The sequence below is a fragment of the Heterocephalus glaber genome, unplaced genomic scaffold, assembly GCF_053883595.1.
Source record: "Heterocephalus glaber isolate CG9 unplaced genomic scaffold, H.glaber_assembly_v1.0 deba00001561, whole genome shotgun sequence".
NCBI lineage: Eukaryota > Metazoa > Chordata > Mammalia > Rodentia > Bathyergidae > Heterocephalus > Heterocephalus glaber.
In genome coordinates this window covers 2,216,987-2,234,932 of record NW_028258349.1, presented here as the reverse complement: position 1 = coordinate 2,234,932, position 17,946 = coordinate 2,216,987, and the positions used below count along the sequence as shown (strand labels likewise).

The 17,946-nt window shown below is 42.4% G+C and overlaps 1 protein-coding gene and 1 non-coding gene across 3 annotated transcripts; one reads left to right on the top strand and one right to left on the bottom strand.

The window, feature by feature from the left end:
- Positions 1-8,250: 8,250 nt before the first annotated feature.
- On the top strand, positions 8,251-8,324 carry Trnan-guu (transfer RNA asparagine (anticodon GUU)). The gene has a single exon. It is a non-coding gene; the product is annotated as a tRNA-Asn (tRNA).
- A 145-nt stretch (positions 8,325-8,469) lies between these two features.
- Positions 8,470-15,532, bottom strand: LOC101701607 (low affinity immunoglobulin gamma Fc region receptor III-A). Of its 2 annotated transcripts, none has more exons than XM_004865143.4 (5): positions 15,387-15,447; positions 14,794-14,814; positions 14,197-14,454; positions 13,121-13,375; positions 8,470-10,383 (listed from the first exon to the last, which is right to left on the bottom strand). In XM_004865143.4, the coding sequence occupies exons 1-5, from the start codon at positions 15,424-15,426 to the stop codon at positions 10,193-10,195; spliced, it is 765 nt and encodes a 254-aa protein (XP_004865200.1). In that variant the 5' UTR covers positions 15,427-15,447; the 3' UTR covers positions 8,470-10,192. The 2 variants fall into 2 exon arrangements, with proteins under 2 accessions (XP_004865200.1, XP_004865198.1); XM_004865141.3 differs by having other exon boundaries at positions 8,474-10,383; positions 14,197-14,451; positions 15,387-15,532.
- Between the last annotated feature and the right edge of the window lie 2,414 nt (positions 15,533-17,946).

The window sequence follows — 17,946 nt, the reverse complement described above, 5'->3', positions numbered from 1 at the left end:
GATTTTTAATCAAACATTTTGAATCTCAGCTCTCCCACTTAACGAGCTCTTTGATTTTAGCCCAACTGTTTAATCTTTTTGAACTTCAACTCCATCATCTGATGTACATATAAAAAGGGTAAAAATACACTTAGTTTTAACGGTTGTTTTGAGGGTGAAAGATTATATATGTAAACGCATCTGACCCATACTATATACTTACTGTATAAAAAATAGTTTTCCTGTATAGCTTAGGGTTAGATATAAATTAGAGTAATACATATATAGTCCTTAAAGAAATCATGGAGAATAACCAAATCACAGGCCAATCAAAGGCAATTCAAAGGCAATCACCCATAGATATATCCATGGTCCAGAAAACCTGTTAAATTTTTTTTTTTTTGGTACCGGGGATCAAACTCAGGACCTTGCGCTTGCAAGGCAGGAATGGTGCCATTGAACAAAATCCCCAGCCCACCTGTTAATATTTTGATGTATATCTCTTTGGCATTTGGGGGGACATGTTTTAAATGCAAAGTTGGAATAATACTATGCATAGTTTGTTTTTTAATATACTATTTTTTAAAAGCAGCTTTAGGTTCACAGCAAAATTGAGGGGCAAGTATAGAGATTTCTTGTATATCCTCCATCTTCACATATGCATAGCCTCCTCCATTATTATTATCCCCCTCAAGTGATACATCTATTACAGTTGATGAATCAAATTGACACATCATTATCACCCAAAGACCATAGTTTGCATTAGGGTTCAATCTTGCTGTTGCACATTTTATGGATTTAGACATGTTTTTTAACCTGCTTGATTTCCTCCCTCCACTGTACTGGGGATTGAACCCAGGGAGCATTGAACTACATTCCTAGCTCTTATTTTATTTTGAGATGGAGGTCGTCTAGCTAATCTGCCCAGGCTGGCTTTACACTTGTGATCTTCCTTCCAGAGTAGCTGGGATTATAGGTGTGTGCAACCACAGCCACCCTAACCTGCTTAATTCTTTCCTTAGAAATGTGATTATTTCTACAATCATTAAATACTAGCCCCAAACATTCTTCTAATCAGTTTCTTGTGTTATACTATACATTTACATCATAATTTCTTTAATGAATCTTCTATTTTTGAATGTTTATGTTGTTTCTAGTGTTTTCTGTCTCTTCTGGTGAGGCAGCTCCTGAAATCTCTGCTCTGTACCCTTGGAGTTTTATATTGTTTTCACCTCGGCCTTTCTAAAAATCTCTGCTCAGCGCATGTCCAGTTCAGGGGTGAGATTTATTTGGAGGTTTTATTTTCCCCCATGTGGTTCCCTCCTTTCTGAGAGGGGAGTCTCCAGCCAGTCTGGCAGCTCTCAATTCCACCACCACGTGCAAGCCAATGAGACTGCGGTTTTCTGCACCACTTTATATGTCTGAGTCTGGATCACAGTGAGTACCCCAGGATAAGGATCTTGCTTATTGTAGTTCTTTCTTCCAAGGCTTGAATTCTGTTTATTTCTTCTTGAAATTTTGAGATATGACATGAAGTAAACCTACAACTCTATTCCCCTTCTGGCACCTGATGGTTCTCTGTTCAATGTATTGGGTAACTCATTCCTCAACTACTGATTTGAAATGGCATAGTTTCTGAGTATTTACTCACTCAGCCTCTCAAACAAAGCAAACTAAAAACTCTGGGACATCCTTGACTCCGATCCCAGCTTGGGTCCACCAGACATGACTGGTGAAACCAGAAAATATCAAGCTTCCTGTTGGTATTGCGAATGATTGTAAACTAATGGCTTACTCTGCCATCCCTTGTGGAGTTTTCTGCTTATATTTTTGTATTCAACTATGTAATTCCTTGCTCTGATTTCCAGAACAGCTCTGACTCCAGACTAGCTTAGATCATGAGATGTTAGTCATGAACCCCAAGAGAAAGCCTCGGATATTACAGATGATTGAAATTGCATTAAGTTTTCTATAATCTTTTGTTGGGAAAAGAGTGAGATCCAACTTGTGACTTGGAGTCTGCCATCCCTGTTCCAGTTTGTTTTTTAAGAGCAGACACACACACATACCCTTATTGTAGCTTATCCAGTTTACCCACATTTGTAGCCCCCGCCCCCCATTATCTAGTTCTTACCCCACCTCCCACCCCTGGCCTATTCGTTTTAGTTTAAGTTTGATTTTTATTTACTGTATTGCTGTTTACTCATTGTAATGGATATCTGGATTGGCTTGCTCACCACCCGTTCCAGCCTCATTCTGATCTCCTTTCCTCTACTGCGGAGGTTAGAAAGCGAAAAACTGAATTTTCTAGCCACCCTCTCCCCGCAGTTTCTATCAATCGATTATACTTGAATGAGATTTTTTAATGCACTGGATATAATCTATAATTATGTTGGGGTACATGCAGAAATCTTTTCAGATTATGGAAAGCATGATGTTTGCTAATATGCAAGTTCTTTGAAAACAGTTGAACTGTGTCTAAAACACATGTACAGAAATCTTTTAAAAATATACATTATAATTATAAAATATAGCATGCAATAAAAATTCTTTTGTCACTAAAAAGGAAAAATGAGGTGTATGTACCAAGAATTTAAACAGAAGCTAGTAGGAAATTCCTGACAATTAACAGAAATTCAGTTTTAAATGTCCTTGTACCTCACAATTACTAAAAACAAAAGAAAGCAAGTTACAGAAATACTAAATTTACTGTCATATAAGAAACACATTTCAGCCAGCTGAGGCAGGAGGAATCCCTGCAAGTTGGAGGCCAGTTTCAACTACATAGACATGCCCTGTCTCAAAAAAAAAAAAAAAAAAAAAAGAAGGAACATGTTCCAATTCACCTGTAGATCCAACATAATCACCTAACCTGATTAAAGACAATACTAAACTCCCACACTATTGTTCAGCATCTATTTTTACAAGTGACCTTACAAATATGTAATCCAGAGATCTACTTTAAGAGTAATTTTTTTTGTTGAACACATTCTATTGATACTTTAGGATATCTTCTCTGGGTGTATATTTTCTGGAGCACTTTATACAAAAATATTTCACATCAGTTTTTTGCATTGCTTACTTGTATAGGTTTCCATGACATGAGAGATATTCAAAGGATTTTGAAAATATGAGTTATAACCGAGAATTTTGTACATTCACAGGGATTTGATTTAATATGAATTCTTACAGGTAGGACAATTGAAGACTTATGTACATCCCTTATATTCATGTTTTCTCACCATTCTGTGCCCTTTTGTTTTTCCGTACCAGGAATCAAACTTAGGACCTTGCGCTTGGCAGGCAGGCATGGCGCCACTGAGCAACATCCCCAGCCCCACACTGTGTTCTTTCATAAGTGCGAATAAACCCAAAATATCTAGAAGTAGTCCCATAAAATGTACATTGATACAAGTTTCTCTACTATACAATGTCATATTTCTATCAAACATCATGTAAAAATAAAGAGCAATTTAATTCATGGTTTTACTTGCCTTTCAAATATTGTCCTAAGGTTTTCTATGCAGCATCTTGTCTCTTTTACATGAAAATCATTTACCGGAATCACATATATTATTGGGTTGACCCCAAACACTTAGGCTGAATGGAGCAACACAGTGTGGTGATGAGATGTGTGGGCTCTTTTGTACTTTCTGTGTTTAACTTGGCTCTTTGTCTCCATTTACTCATCTGTAAAAGAGGATAATGATGATAGTTACGGCTCTCAAAGGGTTAATGCGTGTTTAGAATGGTGCCTGGCAATCAGCAAGCATTAGTTATCCTTTCTATTATTATTATTTTTTTTTGGTACCAGGGACCAAACTTGGGTCCTTACGCTTGTGGAGCAGGAAGCAGAACCACTAAGCTAAATCTCTAGCCCTATCCTTTCTATCATTAAAATGAACATTGTTAATGCCTATGAAGTTTAAAAAACTAAAACAAAAACTCTTGTCCCATAAAATAGAGATGTAATTTGGCAGACAGAGAAAGAAGTGGCACCTGCATCTCAGTGGTTGTTTATCCTCAAATCTTCCCTCTATTCCCATTGAGCCCACAGCCTCCATCTTGTCTATTAAATCAACTTTGCTAAAGTGTTCTGTCCATATCCTTAATAATATTTTCTTCTGTTTGATTTATCAAGTGTGGAGAGAAGTATATTAAATTCTCTCACTGTAGTGATGTGTTTATTTTCCTTTGTAAATCTAATAATTTTTTTTGGGGGGGGTACTGGAGATCGAACTTGGGACCTTGTGCTTTTGAGGCAGGCGGCAGAACCACTGAGGTAAATGCCCGGCCCTAATAATTTTTGATTTTATATTTGAATGGTATTTTATTAGGTATGTATATGTTTGGAATTACTATATGTTCATCGTGAGTTTAATCTTTTATTATTATAGTGATCATCTTCATTCCTAGTAATGTGCTGTTTCTTAAACTTTATTTTATCTGAAATATATAGTTTATATCATCTTTCTTTTTGTTAGACTATTCTTGGAATATCTTTTTCCATTAAGTTTTTCTGTTTACTTATGTTTTAATATATTCTGAACAGAATATATTTGATTTTAAAAATCTACTTTGTCTTTTTTGGTACTGGGGATGGAACTCGGGAACTTGTGCTTGTGAGGCAGGCACCAGAACCATACTTTGTCTTTTAACTGGCAAGTTTTGTCCATTTATAATTGTTATAATGACCAATATATTTGTATATATATTTATTTATATATTTATATTTATCTTGCCACCCCCTTGGTACTTCACACTGGCTTTTGTTTTTCTCCACTGGGTTTAAAAAAATTTTTTTTCTTTTTTTTTTCTTGTCTTCTTCTGGATTGTTGTCATTTGCATTAACATGAAACATAGGAAATATGTGAGTATTTGGAATAAACTAAAAAGCAATACTTCTCGTTTCTGCTGCTAATCTAACAAAGGAGGTAAAGCTGAGAGTAGCTGTCCCCAAACCTGGACCTGACAGATGAGGAAAATTTCCCTGAAAGTGTCGGTTAGCAATATAGGATTGTCAGCTTTTCATTTTCCCAAGTTAGGAAATTAACAAAACAATCACACCCACAAACACTACTTATACAGATTATAATTTTATTTTAAAAAGGACATTTAAAACAAAAAATCTTAAGTGTAAAAAAAATTATCTCAGGTTAAAGTTCATTCGGCAGAGGAAGTAAAAAGAATTAAGGAAAGCTATATTTTCAGGGATCATTTCTATAGTTCATTACTAGAGAATGTCACCACACTTAGGGATGTTCAGTCGCCAAACAGTTGAAACAACGTCACACACTAAAATTGGAGGCTAGACATTATGAACCCCTAAGGTACATTTATAGACCAATATGTATGTTCTCTTTAGATGGCATTCTACTAAAGGATAACAAATAAGAGTTTTCTTTATGTCACTTAATGTCTTGTGATTAAATGGAGGTGTTTGACTAAAAGACTATCCCAAACCAGATGGACATGTAAGTGTTACAAAGAAAATGTCATCATGATTGTCATGCTAAAATACTGTGTGGCTCTTAATCTTAAGTTTCTCTATATAATGTATAACTGTTGTCTGTTAACATTCTACAAGGATTCAACTAAATGACCATGGTTGGTAAAATAACAGCCCTTTAACTGTGCTTTATATTTCAAAAGTGCTTGAAGTCTTAACTATTATAATAGCTAAGCTCACTGCTCCTACTGAAATACTTATGTCACCAATCTTCTCTCCTGGGTGTTTAACAACTAAAGTTTGGAGACCAAAACTAGAAAGGTAACTGGGCTATGAGGACAGTCAATATTTTGGCCCTGGCCCCTCAAGGTCAACAAAGATCCAGGACACAAAGGAATCTTTCCTGTAGGATCCTGCATCTTTGGTAAGTCACTCAACCTCCTGAGCAGGGAAATTGCTGGACACCAGAGGACAAATGTACAGTGTGCCAAAGGAGGGTCACAAAGAGGAAAAAATCTCCCACACTTTCACTGAAAGCAACACGGTCAAGCAAGGCCTTGACCCATGACACTGACAGAGGAGCTGAGAGGCTCTATGCATGGTTCCAAAGCAACGCCTGAGGAGACTTAACTGACCTTGATAGATAGCAAGAGGTTCATACTGATTGACACAGGTCTCACTTTAATTTGGTTTTAAACACCCAGCAGAAAAGAATAACCAAAATGTATAAAATAATGCCATAGAAATAAGCTAGATATAAAAAGGGGCTCCAGTCACTGACCCCTTCTGGCAGTTTGTAGCTACACTAGTAGCTCACCAGTTATGGATCATTAGGAAAAAACTATAGTAGAATCTATAAAAGCCAGCAGGTATGTAAGACCAAGGGCCTTACCAAATGCTCCAAGGAGCTGACTGCAGCGACGAACACCCGGGAAGGAACACACCGGACAAGTTGAAAAATAAAACAGACCTTTATTAGTCTGGCCAGACGGCACTCCCAAAGCAAAGTAGCTAAGAGAAGCAACTGGCTCAAAGTCGAAGGCTGTTTTATAGGGGGTTGAGGGGGAGGTTAACATGTAGATTTACGAAAAAAAGGAACAAAGGTTAGTGGTTGACTGTCACGTACTGATGGTCAGCAGACACATTGATGGATTGTTCTACAGGTAGTGGGCCTGGGAACATTCGTTCTCCAGACAAACAAGGGGTTGAGCAATTTTACTTAGGAACTCTGTTTCGTTACAGATTTTATTATCCCAGAACTAACAAGCACATTTTAACCATTAATTTACAAGTACAATAGAGGCTAGGGGAATAATTGATTTTGGAATCATGCAGTCCCACAACAACTATGACCCTCTTCGGCTGGAAGTAGCCAGAACGGTCTTCACCCTTTGCCCCCTCACAGCAGTTAAGGGTACTTCTTCAGAGGGGGTAATATTGCAGATAGGTAACTTAATTAGACATCTTGTAGGCAGTTAGAGCCAGCCCAGGAGGAGGCAACATGGAGGACAGTGAAGGAGCCAACATAGAGGACAATCAAGACACATTCACTGAAGGCCAGAATTGTAAAAGAAGAGAAACTACACACCCTTGTGCTTCCCCTGGGGATAAATAGCAGTGATTGATATTCTAAATAGGTATCAACCACCTGGGGGGGGGGCAAGGTCTTAACCCAGCCTCTCCAGGAAATATCCCTGACCCTTAACCTTACTGAAAATCCTTGTATCTTGCTATGTGACTTGCTCCTCCATTTAATCAATATTATTTCAGTGACTGTACTTGTAATCTTATTGGTTGTTCATGGTTTTGCCCCACCTCATGCCCACTTTGTAAATTTCCATTGGGTCTTATAATTTTGTCCCACTTTGAACCCACCTCACCACATGGCTTTGTTGTATAAAACATCTTTGAAAAGTGGGGTGGGCGGGCAGCCCACATTCCAGTCCCCCTTCTGTCTCTCTTAGAAGCTTTCTTTCAATAAATTTTTCCTACTCTTAAAAAAAAAAAAAAAGAATTAAGGTATGTTATGTGCATGTACCAACTTGTCACGATGAATGTAATCATTATGTACTACAAACATGTACTAATAAAAAATTTAAAAGGTTATTTGGCAAATATTTGTGTATATATAACACAAATACATGCAGATGTTTAATATAAAATTATATGTATATTTAATTTCTAACATGCATATCTATGTTTCTAATTTCACTGAGATCTTAGAAAACTTTGACCTGTACCTAAACGAAAACCACTGAACCGAGTACAATAGGGCAGAAAGAAAATAGGTTCTGTGTTGAGGCTCGGAGCTGTCTGGGACTTGGGCAGTGCAGAAAATGGCTCAGGAGTCCTGGTGAGCACCCTAGGCTGGTGACGGTAGGCTAAGGGTACCCTAAGATACTTGGGTCCAGATATGTCAGTGTGAAGGGTCTGTAAGTTAAAGGCATTTATAAATTCCATGTTTTATCTGGGCCTTTCAAACAGGTGGAGTTGAAGCTCAGGAAATAGTTTTTTGAGCAAAATCAACTAAACACCCAATCCCTCAGAGAGCGTCTATTTTGGATTCCCCAAAGATCGCTTCGCTTATTCATCCTCTGCTCCCCGTTTCTCAGCCTCTTGGGAGCAGAAGCTGAGTCCTGTCTCAGATCTAACCTGGTGCTAGTGCGGGTGAAATATCTGCCACGATCGCACCCTGATGCTGTGAAAAGTGTTGTTGTCCTATCGCATACTACGGCAGCTCCAGTCACAAGTTTCCGGGCACCCAGAGCACTGCGAGTTTACTCTTCCGTGAACTGACTCGGCAGCAGAACAGTTTACCGTCTGTCTCTGTGGCGCAATCGGTTAGCGCGTTCGGCTGTTAACCGAAAGGTTGGTGGTTCGAGCCCACCCAGGGACGACAAATAAGTTTTACGAACCCTGGGTTATGCCACAAATCGTGTGAACTCAAAAGCCGCTTTCAGCCCTAACCGCCAGAGCCTGCGGAGCGCCGCTGCACTGTGATTCTCATAGCTCCACGCTGTGGGAGTTTTACTCAGTAGTTCAAAATTCGTTGGTGGGCTGATTGAAAGTTGCATTGGTAAAGCTTTTAGCTGTATTATTAACCACTGAAATTGCAACATTATGAGGATTGTTGATCAAAGGAAATAAGAACAATTGTAAAACTCCAAAGATTAAGTCTTTATTTTTCCCACTAAATTGTACCAGCCTTGTCTTTGTATTTCCTGACTCAAGAGGTGGGCATCACATCCGGAACCTGGGTCCTGAGTCCCGCCACCTCCTATGGTCCATCCCCTCCCTGCAACCCCCTACTGCCCATAAAGCTCCCTAGGCACTCCCTTCTTGGCGAGACCGAGACGTGGGAAGCAAGCTGGCTAATCCATGTGAGTTATGGTAATATGATTGCAAGAGGAGAGGATTTTCTCATTAATCCAAACAGGTCTCTGACAGAATTTTGACAAAAGGAGGGAAAAAAAGATTTTCTTATTCGTGCTTTATTACCATGTTTTTCCTGTCTTCTGAAAGTAGCACACAAGATCTTGCAAAAACTTTATTAAAAGCAAGAAATGCTGTTAAAAACATCTGAAGCACAGAGACAGCTAAAGCTTCTTTTTCTTCTTGCTTCTGATTTTTATTATTATTATATTTTTAAAGCTTCTTTATGTAAGCAGCCACTGCCGTCTCCAACCCCTCCCCATTGGTACTGGTAAGCTGAGGGATTTCAGAGCTTCGTAATTTAACTCAGGAAGCTCAGGACATTTAATGTTGGCTATTCAACATCTTTTTAATGTATGGTATGCACAAAGTTTTACCTAAATCAGATATGGAAACAGAAAAGCTGTTTTTTAAGAGTTCCCACCCTTCCTCTCCTCTAATTCTTACTACCTTGGTCAACAAAAACCGCCTAAGCCCCTGGCCATTGCTTCCTGTGAACTTGTGGTTATAGCTTTCTTGACACGTTTTCTCAGGTTAGATGCTGAGATACCTCTGTCAGCACAACACATGGGTTTATCTCTACTTCTCTGAGTCCATTCCTTCGGTCATAGCCCCCTTCCTTTTCTGCTCAGTGCATTAAGAAGATTCATCATTATATACTCATAGACCATATCAATTGTTAGAGAGCCCCCGCCCCAACCCAGGAAAGCTCAAATCCACTGCACTTGCGTGATTTCTCCTTCACTCTGCTGTGCCTCCTGCTGGAGAGAGGAGCCTTATCTCTGGGCCCGGAGAGGGATCTTCCTGTCTGTCCTGGACTCCCCTGCTCTTTTTGTCATCCTTTTGCTGGATTCTGCTAATTGCCTCAATCCCTAGCAGTTCCTGTACTCTGTCTGGAAGGAGTTTGGGGCTTTCTGGAAGGCAACCAGCCCTGCAGCAACAGATGCAAACCATTGTTCTGCTGCCCTGCCTCATTCATTAACTCTTTGATCTACTTATTTATGAGGCTTTTTATCCATTTGAAAGGTGACTGTCCAGAGCCTGTGTGTTGCTGTTCTGGGAGAGTGTGGTTTGGATAGAGAAAACATACAACTCTGAGACTTCTTGGGCTTGCAGCTACTCCCGGGGCATCCCTGTGGGTCCCCAAAGATCACAGGCCTTTTCTTCCCATTAGAAACTGGAGAAAACAGAGCTGGAGGACGTGCTCTGAGCCCAGGCTGAGTAGTGTTTTTCCTGTTGAGGAAATGCCAGGTGGGGATGAGGAGGTTGCAGATCCGAAGAGAGGTTTCCAAATGCAGTACTGCTGCTTTTATTCCCCCAGGAGCTAAGGGGTCATTTGTCCTGGTCCCGGCTCCATTTAAAATTGTACTCTTTCTTGGCTACCACTGATCTTTGGAGGTCTCTCTGAACAAAGAAATACAGGCCTGTGTCCACTGCAAACAGCAATCCTATCAACAGGCAGAAAGCGATTTGGTGCCAAGGTGGAAATGGTAGTGAGATGATGGATGGAGGAGCTGTTGGATCTGACAGAAGAAGAGAGATGAACAAAATGGCTGTCACTGAGGCAGAATTGGAATGAACTGTGAGGTCACTGGGGAATGGCATTCCTGACACCTGCCAAGGGACACCATCTCGGGAATTAATGGTGGGGGAACCTGGGGCACCTTTGTTCCCTCCCACCAATTCCTTATCTTAGTGCTTCCCAAGCAAGCTCAGCTCATCACTCAGACACAGCTTCTGCTTGTTCAGGGGGTTGTGACAGGGAGTGTTCAGCAAGTGAGGTTGTCGCTTAGTGTTGGGTGACAGTTATGAAAATATCAGATAATAGTCTTGTCTATAAGCTGTCACAAACTTGTGGATTTTAGTATCATTTTTAAACTTTTTTGGGGGGACAGAGTCTCTCTATGTATCCCAAGTTGGCCTTGAACTCATGGCAACCCTCCTGCCTCAGCCTCCCAAGTGCCAGATTACAGGCATATGCTACCATACCTACCTTAACTCTTAATTTTGATATAATTTCCAACTTGAATTTGCCAGAATGACATAAAGAACTTTCATATATCCTTTACCCAGATTCATTGGTTATTTACTTTGCCCCATTTGCCTCTTCATTTGCATTCCCTCCTAACCATTTGAGAGTACAATAGGGCTTCCATATACACGGGTTCTGCACCTGAAGACTAAACCAATTACAGCTGAAAAATATTTGAAACAGCCCAACATGGTGGCCCATGCCTGTAATCTCAGCACTCTGGGAGGCTGAGCAGGAGGACTACAAGTTTGAGCCCAGCCTGGGCAACTTATGGAGAAAAAACATTGTCTGAGATGGGTATGGTGGCCTGTGTGCCTGTAGTTCCAGCTACTCAGGAGGCTGAGGCTGGAGGATTGCCATGAGTTCATGGACAGCTGAGGATACATAGGAAGACCTGTCTCAAAAAAAAAAAAGTTAGAAAAGATACTGAAATCCACAAGTTTGTGCTAGTTTATAGACAATAGCAGTTCAAGACCAGCCTGGACAACAGTGAGCCAGAAGACTTGAAAATCAAAAGATAACAGGGCTGGGGATTTAGCTCAGTGGTTTTGCTGCCTGCTGCAGAAGTGCAAGGACCCGAGTTCGATCCCCGGTACCAAAAAAGCAAACACAACAACAACAATAAATTGTGTGTATATCGAACACCTATGGACCCTTGTCATGATTCCCAAAACAATACAGTATCAACAACTTTTTTATAGCATTTACATTGTATTAGGTATCATAAGTAACCTAAAGATGATTTCAAGTACACAAGCAGATATATAAGGGTTACATGTAAATACTGTGCCCTTTTACATGAGGGCCTTGCACCTCTGAGGGCTTTGGTATTTTGGAGGTACTGAAACCAATCACCACAGATACCGAGGGACAGCTGTATTTACTGTCGATTTAAAGTGCAATAAAATTATTTTTTTGTTTTGGTACCGGGGATTGAACTCAGGACCTTGTACTTGCCAGGCAGGTGTGGCACCACTGAGCTAAATCCCTGACCAATAAAATTATTTTTTATACAAATTTAGTTATTATTTTGTCAAGTTTTTTTTTTTTGGTACCTGGGATCAAACTTGGATCCTTGTGCTTGAGAGGCAGGCAGTGGAACCACTGAGCTCAATCCCCAGCCCATATTTTGTCAAATCTTGAAAGATGTTCTGCCTTTAAATTCTTTCTTTCTTTCCTCCTTTCTCTCTCTCTCTCTCTCTCTCTCTCTCTCTCTTTCTCTCTCTTTCTTTCTTTTTTGGTACCAAGGATCGAACTTGTGCTTGTGAGACCCCACTGAGCTAAATATCAGGCCCTGCCTGTAAAATCAAACAATTTACAGTTGTAAAGGCAGGTGTGGTGGTGCATGCCTGTATTTCTAGCACTCTGGGAGGCTGAGGCAGGAGGATTGCAAGTTTGATTCCAACTCGCACAACTAAACAACTTAGCAAGACCCTGTCTCAAAAAAAATAAAAAGGACTGGGGATGTAGCTAAGTGCAAAGGCCCTGGTTCAATTTCCAGTACCAGTAAAACAAAACAAAACAAAAAAGCAAACAAAGAAAACCTCTAAAAAATTTACAATTGTAAATTGCTTACAATTTACATTTTGGGCCAGTTATAGATAGAAGTTCTGTGACATCAGAATGTCAGGAAGCACCATGCTAGATGTAGATCTCTGATCCTGGTACTATAGAAACTAGAGATAAAGCTAGGCATGGTGGCTCATGCCTGTAATCCCAGCAAACACGAGGCTGAGGCAAGAGGATTGCTACAAACTGAATATGAGGCCAGCCTGGACTACATAGTGAGTTCAAGGCCAGCTTGAACTAGATAGTGAGACCTTGTCTCAAAAAACCAAAAACTAAACAAACATACAGTTCAGGTTGGCCTTGAGCTCACCTTGTAGCCCAGGCTGGCCTTGTACTCAGTTTGTAGCAATCCTCTTGCCTCAGCCTCCTGGGTGCTGGCATTGCAGGCATGCAGCACCACAGCTGCTTTTATACCTGGCTAAGAACCATAAATGGTGGAGCAAATGTGGCTTCTACTCCTACTGTCACACTGCAGAGTGAATGACACCTCTCAGCTACCCCTTAGGAACAGGCTGGAGCAGAACCTCAAGCTTATCCAGTAATCAGGGCCCTTCAGGGTCTCTGCAAATCCCTGGGAGGGAACCCTATATAAGGAAGTCTGTGGAGTCAGGAATCTCCCCCAATTCATCTTCCTGAACCCAGGGCTGCCCTGCTCTCACCTTGAATGATGATATCCACAGTCCCTGAAGACTTGTTGTTATGTCCGATGAGCCCCCGGCAGAAGTAGGAGCCGTTGTGACTGAGTGTGGCTTCTGGAATGTGGAATTCAGAATTTTTATGAAAATACTGCTTGGGCTTGCCATTCTGTAGGTAGGTGACTTTGTACACAGGCTTGTTTTTCCAGCTGTGGCATCTCAGCCGAATGAGCTCCCCCTCTTGGAACACCCACTTAGAGGTCTGGAGCACCAGCCAGTCTGAAAGACACAGAGAGACCTCAGGCTCTGGCCTCCACTTTCAGCACAGGGCTCTTGGGTTTTTCCAACTCTGGGAATTAAAGCCAGAGCTTTTGCACTGAGCTATATCCCCAGCTCTTTTTATTTTAAAACAGAGTCACACTAAGTTACTAACTTGCCCAGGCTGGGTTTGAACTTTTGATACTCCTGCCTCAGCCTCCCAGAGAGTACAAGCGTGCGCCACCATGTTAGTGCAGGTGATGCCCAGCCAGGGCAGGGCTCTTTTAAAAGGGATACTTGTTAGCCAGATCCCAGGACACAGTGAAAAGCCAGACAGGGGACACCTCTACAAAGCTCTCTTTGGGAAAAAGCCAACTGGGCCCTGCAAAAGAGCTTGGGTCACCCTGAGACCTTTTGTCAAATGAAGGAAACACACACACACACACACACACACACACACACACACACACACACAGGTGAGCAGAACATAAAGTTAGAGCAGAAGCGCTAAGAATGAGAAAAGTGAGGGCTGGGGATTTAGCTCAGTGGTGCCGCTGCCTGCCTCCCAAGTGCAAGGTCCTGAGTTCAATCTCTGGTACCAAAAAAAAAAAGAATGAGGAAAGTGAGAAGCAAGGCTAGGGATATCTACAGGGTCTTTAAGTGTTAGACTTGGTTGGATTCATTTTGGCAGGTAATAAGGAATCACAGTAAATTCTAGAACAAAGTGGCGAAAGTGTATATGAAAATGATGATTTGCCCCATAAGAAAAAAGATAAACTTCAGAAGGAACAGGCAGTTGTAGGAATATGCAGAGACCCTCACAGCAGTATTCCATCACTCACTGGCTTGGACTTCTAGCTGCACTGAGTCACTGCGCGTGGAGAGGCCCCTCTGGCACTGGTATTCGCCACTGTCCTCCACTCTGGCAGCCTGAATGAGGTAGCTGGGGGCCTGGCTCGAGATGCGTGCTCCATTGTGGTACCAATGTGTGGAATTGTCCCCAGTTGGGTAGGCTCCCTGGCATGCCAGAGTCACATTGTCATCCTGGAGCACCCTGACCCACTGCGGGTCTAGGAGCACCACTGCCTTTCCATGATCTGCTGAAGAGACAAGAGAACGAAGAATGAGGAGGGAGGGTGAGCAGGCCCACCCTGGCATTACCAGGCCAATGCAGAGCCAGAGCCAGCCGACTGCACACACACAGTGGGTGACTCAGTCTGTGACTCAGTCTTTGAGCCTCTTGGCTGCAGGCACTTGGCTCCATTTCTGGCCTGCCCCAAAGATTGAGAGAAACTAACCAGAGAAGCACGGGAGCAAGCTCCACTGTTGAGGAAACCACCCTTGTCTACACTACCCGGTAAAATTTTCCACATGATGGTCATTTTCCCCTACCCCTGTGTGCCCCATTTGATCAATCCAAGACTACGAAACAAACTCACCAGCTTGTGTGACAGATGAAACTGAAAGAAAAAAACACATGAATCAGATATTGGGCAGAGTGAGGAATCAGGGCAAATGCCCTGGCAGCCCAGGGTTCCCAAGAATTAAGATATTTAGTGATTGCCTCTCTGCTTGCCCTCTGGTCTCCAATGATTGTGTCTCCTGCCTCACAGCCACCCAAGTCCCATTTTTGACTCTGTTCCCTTACTCTTCGTTCCCTGTTAAAACTCAGGAATGAAAGGTAAAGATGGTGGAATTTCCTCAGATCAAGCCACAGGAACAACCTGAACCCAAGTCCCCCGGCAAGAGGAGAAATTAAGTCGTAGAGGGGAAGCTTAGCATGTTTGACTGGAAGAGATAGACCTTAGGGACCATCTAAGTTGTGCTCTTCAGTTGACATATAGGGAAACTGAGACCCAGAGGGCTGACAACTGCTCTCTGAATGCCCCTTCACTCCTGATGCACTAATCAGACCAGAGTTCTGCTCCTTTTTAGCCCTCAGGCAGTTTGTACCATCCCTGGTCCAAAAAGGGGTTTCTGCCAAACCCACAGCTTCTTAACTTCTCCCTTATACAGAGTGACCCAGACTTACCTAGAAGTAGCAGAGCCAATGGTGGCGGCAGATGCCACATACTGCTGCACTGGAGTGACGAGTCACCACAGAGAGCTGACGCTGGTAAGGGACCTAGCTGACTAGAAGAGAGGAAGTACACAGCCTTTCCCCCAAACCCATTGCCTCATTCATTGGGTTCCTTTTCCGGGAACATCATCTGATTTCTGAATCCAAACTCTGACAAGTGAGCCCCGGGACAGGACTGGAGCAGGAGGGGAAGAGCCTGGAGGAGAAGCAAGGTGGTTCTCATCCTCTGCACCTCACTGACCATCTGGGGGACACACACAGAAGCCTTCACAGTCCTCCTGTGGCCATCTCAGGATGTCTGTCCCATCTCCTGGGTCTACCCAGACACAGGAATCTTGGCCCCATTGTCACCAGGGCAGCGCTGACCTGCAGTAGCTCTGGATAGTTCTGGCCCCTCGGGGAACCAGGCCAGGGATAGTCTGCAGGTCAAGAGGTCCGATCCCAGTATTGTAAAGAGCTAAGTTAGTTAGGAATTGTTATAAAGCAGTTAGCCTGAACAGGGAACATGTTTCTCCACAGTTAAAGCCAGACTTGCTGGTGGAAAAGTTCCCCCATTCCCTCAGTGTGTCCAAGCTTCCGGACACTTCCTCTCAAGCATCTCAGGAATTTTCTTTGTTCTCAGTTTTATTACTTCTACCTCCCTGCCAAATGTAAATGAGATGTGGCTCTCTGCCCTGAGCTTGCTGTCTGTAATGTCGGATAACCAGTGAATTTGCTGGCCCCAAATGACTTGCGTTCTATGTAACCAATGCAAAGTACTCAACTCCTGCAAGCCCGCCCCTCTCCCAAGATTATAACCTGCCCTGCTCAAACCCAGAGGGATCAGTCTCTGTGGAGAAGCCCCAGACTGACCTGCTGGTGTTAAAAATAAAACTGTACAGGGCCGGGGATTTAGCTCAGTGGTTCCGGTGCCTACCTCTCAAGCACAAGGTCCCGAGCTCGATCCCCGGCACCAAAAACAGCAAAAGAAAATTGTACACTTTGTCTCCAAAACTTCTGGGTTCATCTTCCATTCTCCTGTACTACCTGTCTGTATGTTGTGGCTGGCACTTTGCCGCTATAAGACAAAGCTGGGCCCTCAGCATAGAAAAACTGAGGCACATTCACTGATTAGCAGTATAAAAACCACTACACCCCTTCTCTCAGGGATGAATAGCAATGATTGACATCTCTGTAACTGTAAACTTACTGCTTGCCTATAGTTTTGTACGCATCTCACCTCATGGCTTTGTCCAATAAAACACCTTTGAAAAGCAGGGTGGGAGGGCAACCCACCCTCCAGTTGCCCTTCTGTTTCTTTCTCTCAATAAATTTTTCCTACTCTTAACCTCTTGTTTCTAGGATTCATTCTTCAATTTTAGAGAACACAAAAATCACCTTTTGGATATCTAGCAGGTTTGGGAGTTACATCATTCCCCCTGTATCACCAGGGCCTCTTACCAGCAAAGGTGCAGGTGGGTGGCCAGGAAGTGGTAAGATTGTTAACCTGTTCTTCTCTTTCCGGTCCCTCCCCAGCATGTATGAAGTGTGACTAAAATATATGTTGAATTTTTAAAAAATTTTCTACAGTAAATGACACATTGACATTCATCCCCCTTCAAAGTACTCCCCTCACTCCAAACACAGCCTGTTGTTCCTGGTACTTTCTGAAGCAGTTCTGGAAGTCCTCTTTCCTGAGTGTCTTTATGAAGTGTGATTAAAAAAAAAAGGTAAAGGCCTGGGGATTTAGCCCAGTGGCACCGAGCTGCTGCCTGCCTCGCAAGCGCAAGGTCCTGAGTTCCATCCCCAGTACTAAAACAAAAACAAGGGGTCAGGGATGTAGCTCAGTGGTTCTGCTGTCTGCCTCCGCAAGCACAAGGACCCGAGTTCCATCCCTGGTACAAAAAAAACCCAACAAAAATCCAAAAAACAAAATGATGAATTCTGCTACTGAGTGCCATCTAATGGAAAGGCAAGTTCGTAAAACCATTATGGTGTGTCCTGGGGCCGGGGATTTAGCTCAGTGGTTCCGGTGCCTGCCTTGCTAGTGCAAGGACACTAGTTCGATCCCTGGTACCAAAACAAAAAACAAAAAAACCCCATTATGGTCTGTCCTTGTTCATTGGAGCTGGCACTGTGTGACTTGTGGCTCTTTTTCAGTAAAAATGACCATGAAAGGGGAACATTTTGAACTAATTTAGGACAATGAGGGAGCCACGACAGCACAAGTAAAGACTCTCACACAGAGGACTTCCAGAACTGCTTCAGAAAGTGGCAAGAGCAATGGGATAAGTATGTTTAAAATGAGGGGGAGTATCTTGATGGGAGGATTATTGGTAATATGTCTGTTACTGTAATTAAAAAAAATCCAAACATTCACTGTATTTTTCCATCACACCACATATACACACACACCCTACCCCAATCCCCACTTTGTTTGCTGTCACATCAGCCCAAGTCCCAGACAAAATGAAATGACTGCCTGGTAGTGCTGCTCCCCGAGTGGGTTCCTAGACAACAGCTGGGCAGGTTG

What these genes read in the sequence shown, in the direction of transcription:
- LOC101701607 (XM_004865143.4), bottom strand. Translation starts at nt 15,426, where the DNA reads ATGTGGCATCTGCCGCCACCATTGGCTCTGCTACTTCTAG. An exon ending in TTCATCTGTCACACAAGCTG is followed by an intron (nt 14,455 to 14,793) that starts GTGAGTTTGTTT and finishes TTGTCTCTTCAG; the next exon opens with CAGATCATGGAAAGGCAGTG. An exon ending in TGTGGATATCATCATTCAAG is followed by an intron (nt 10,384 to 13,120) that starts GTGAGAGCAGGG and finishes TTCTTCTGTCAG; the next exon opens with ATCCAACAGCTCCTCCATCC.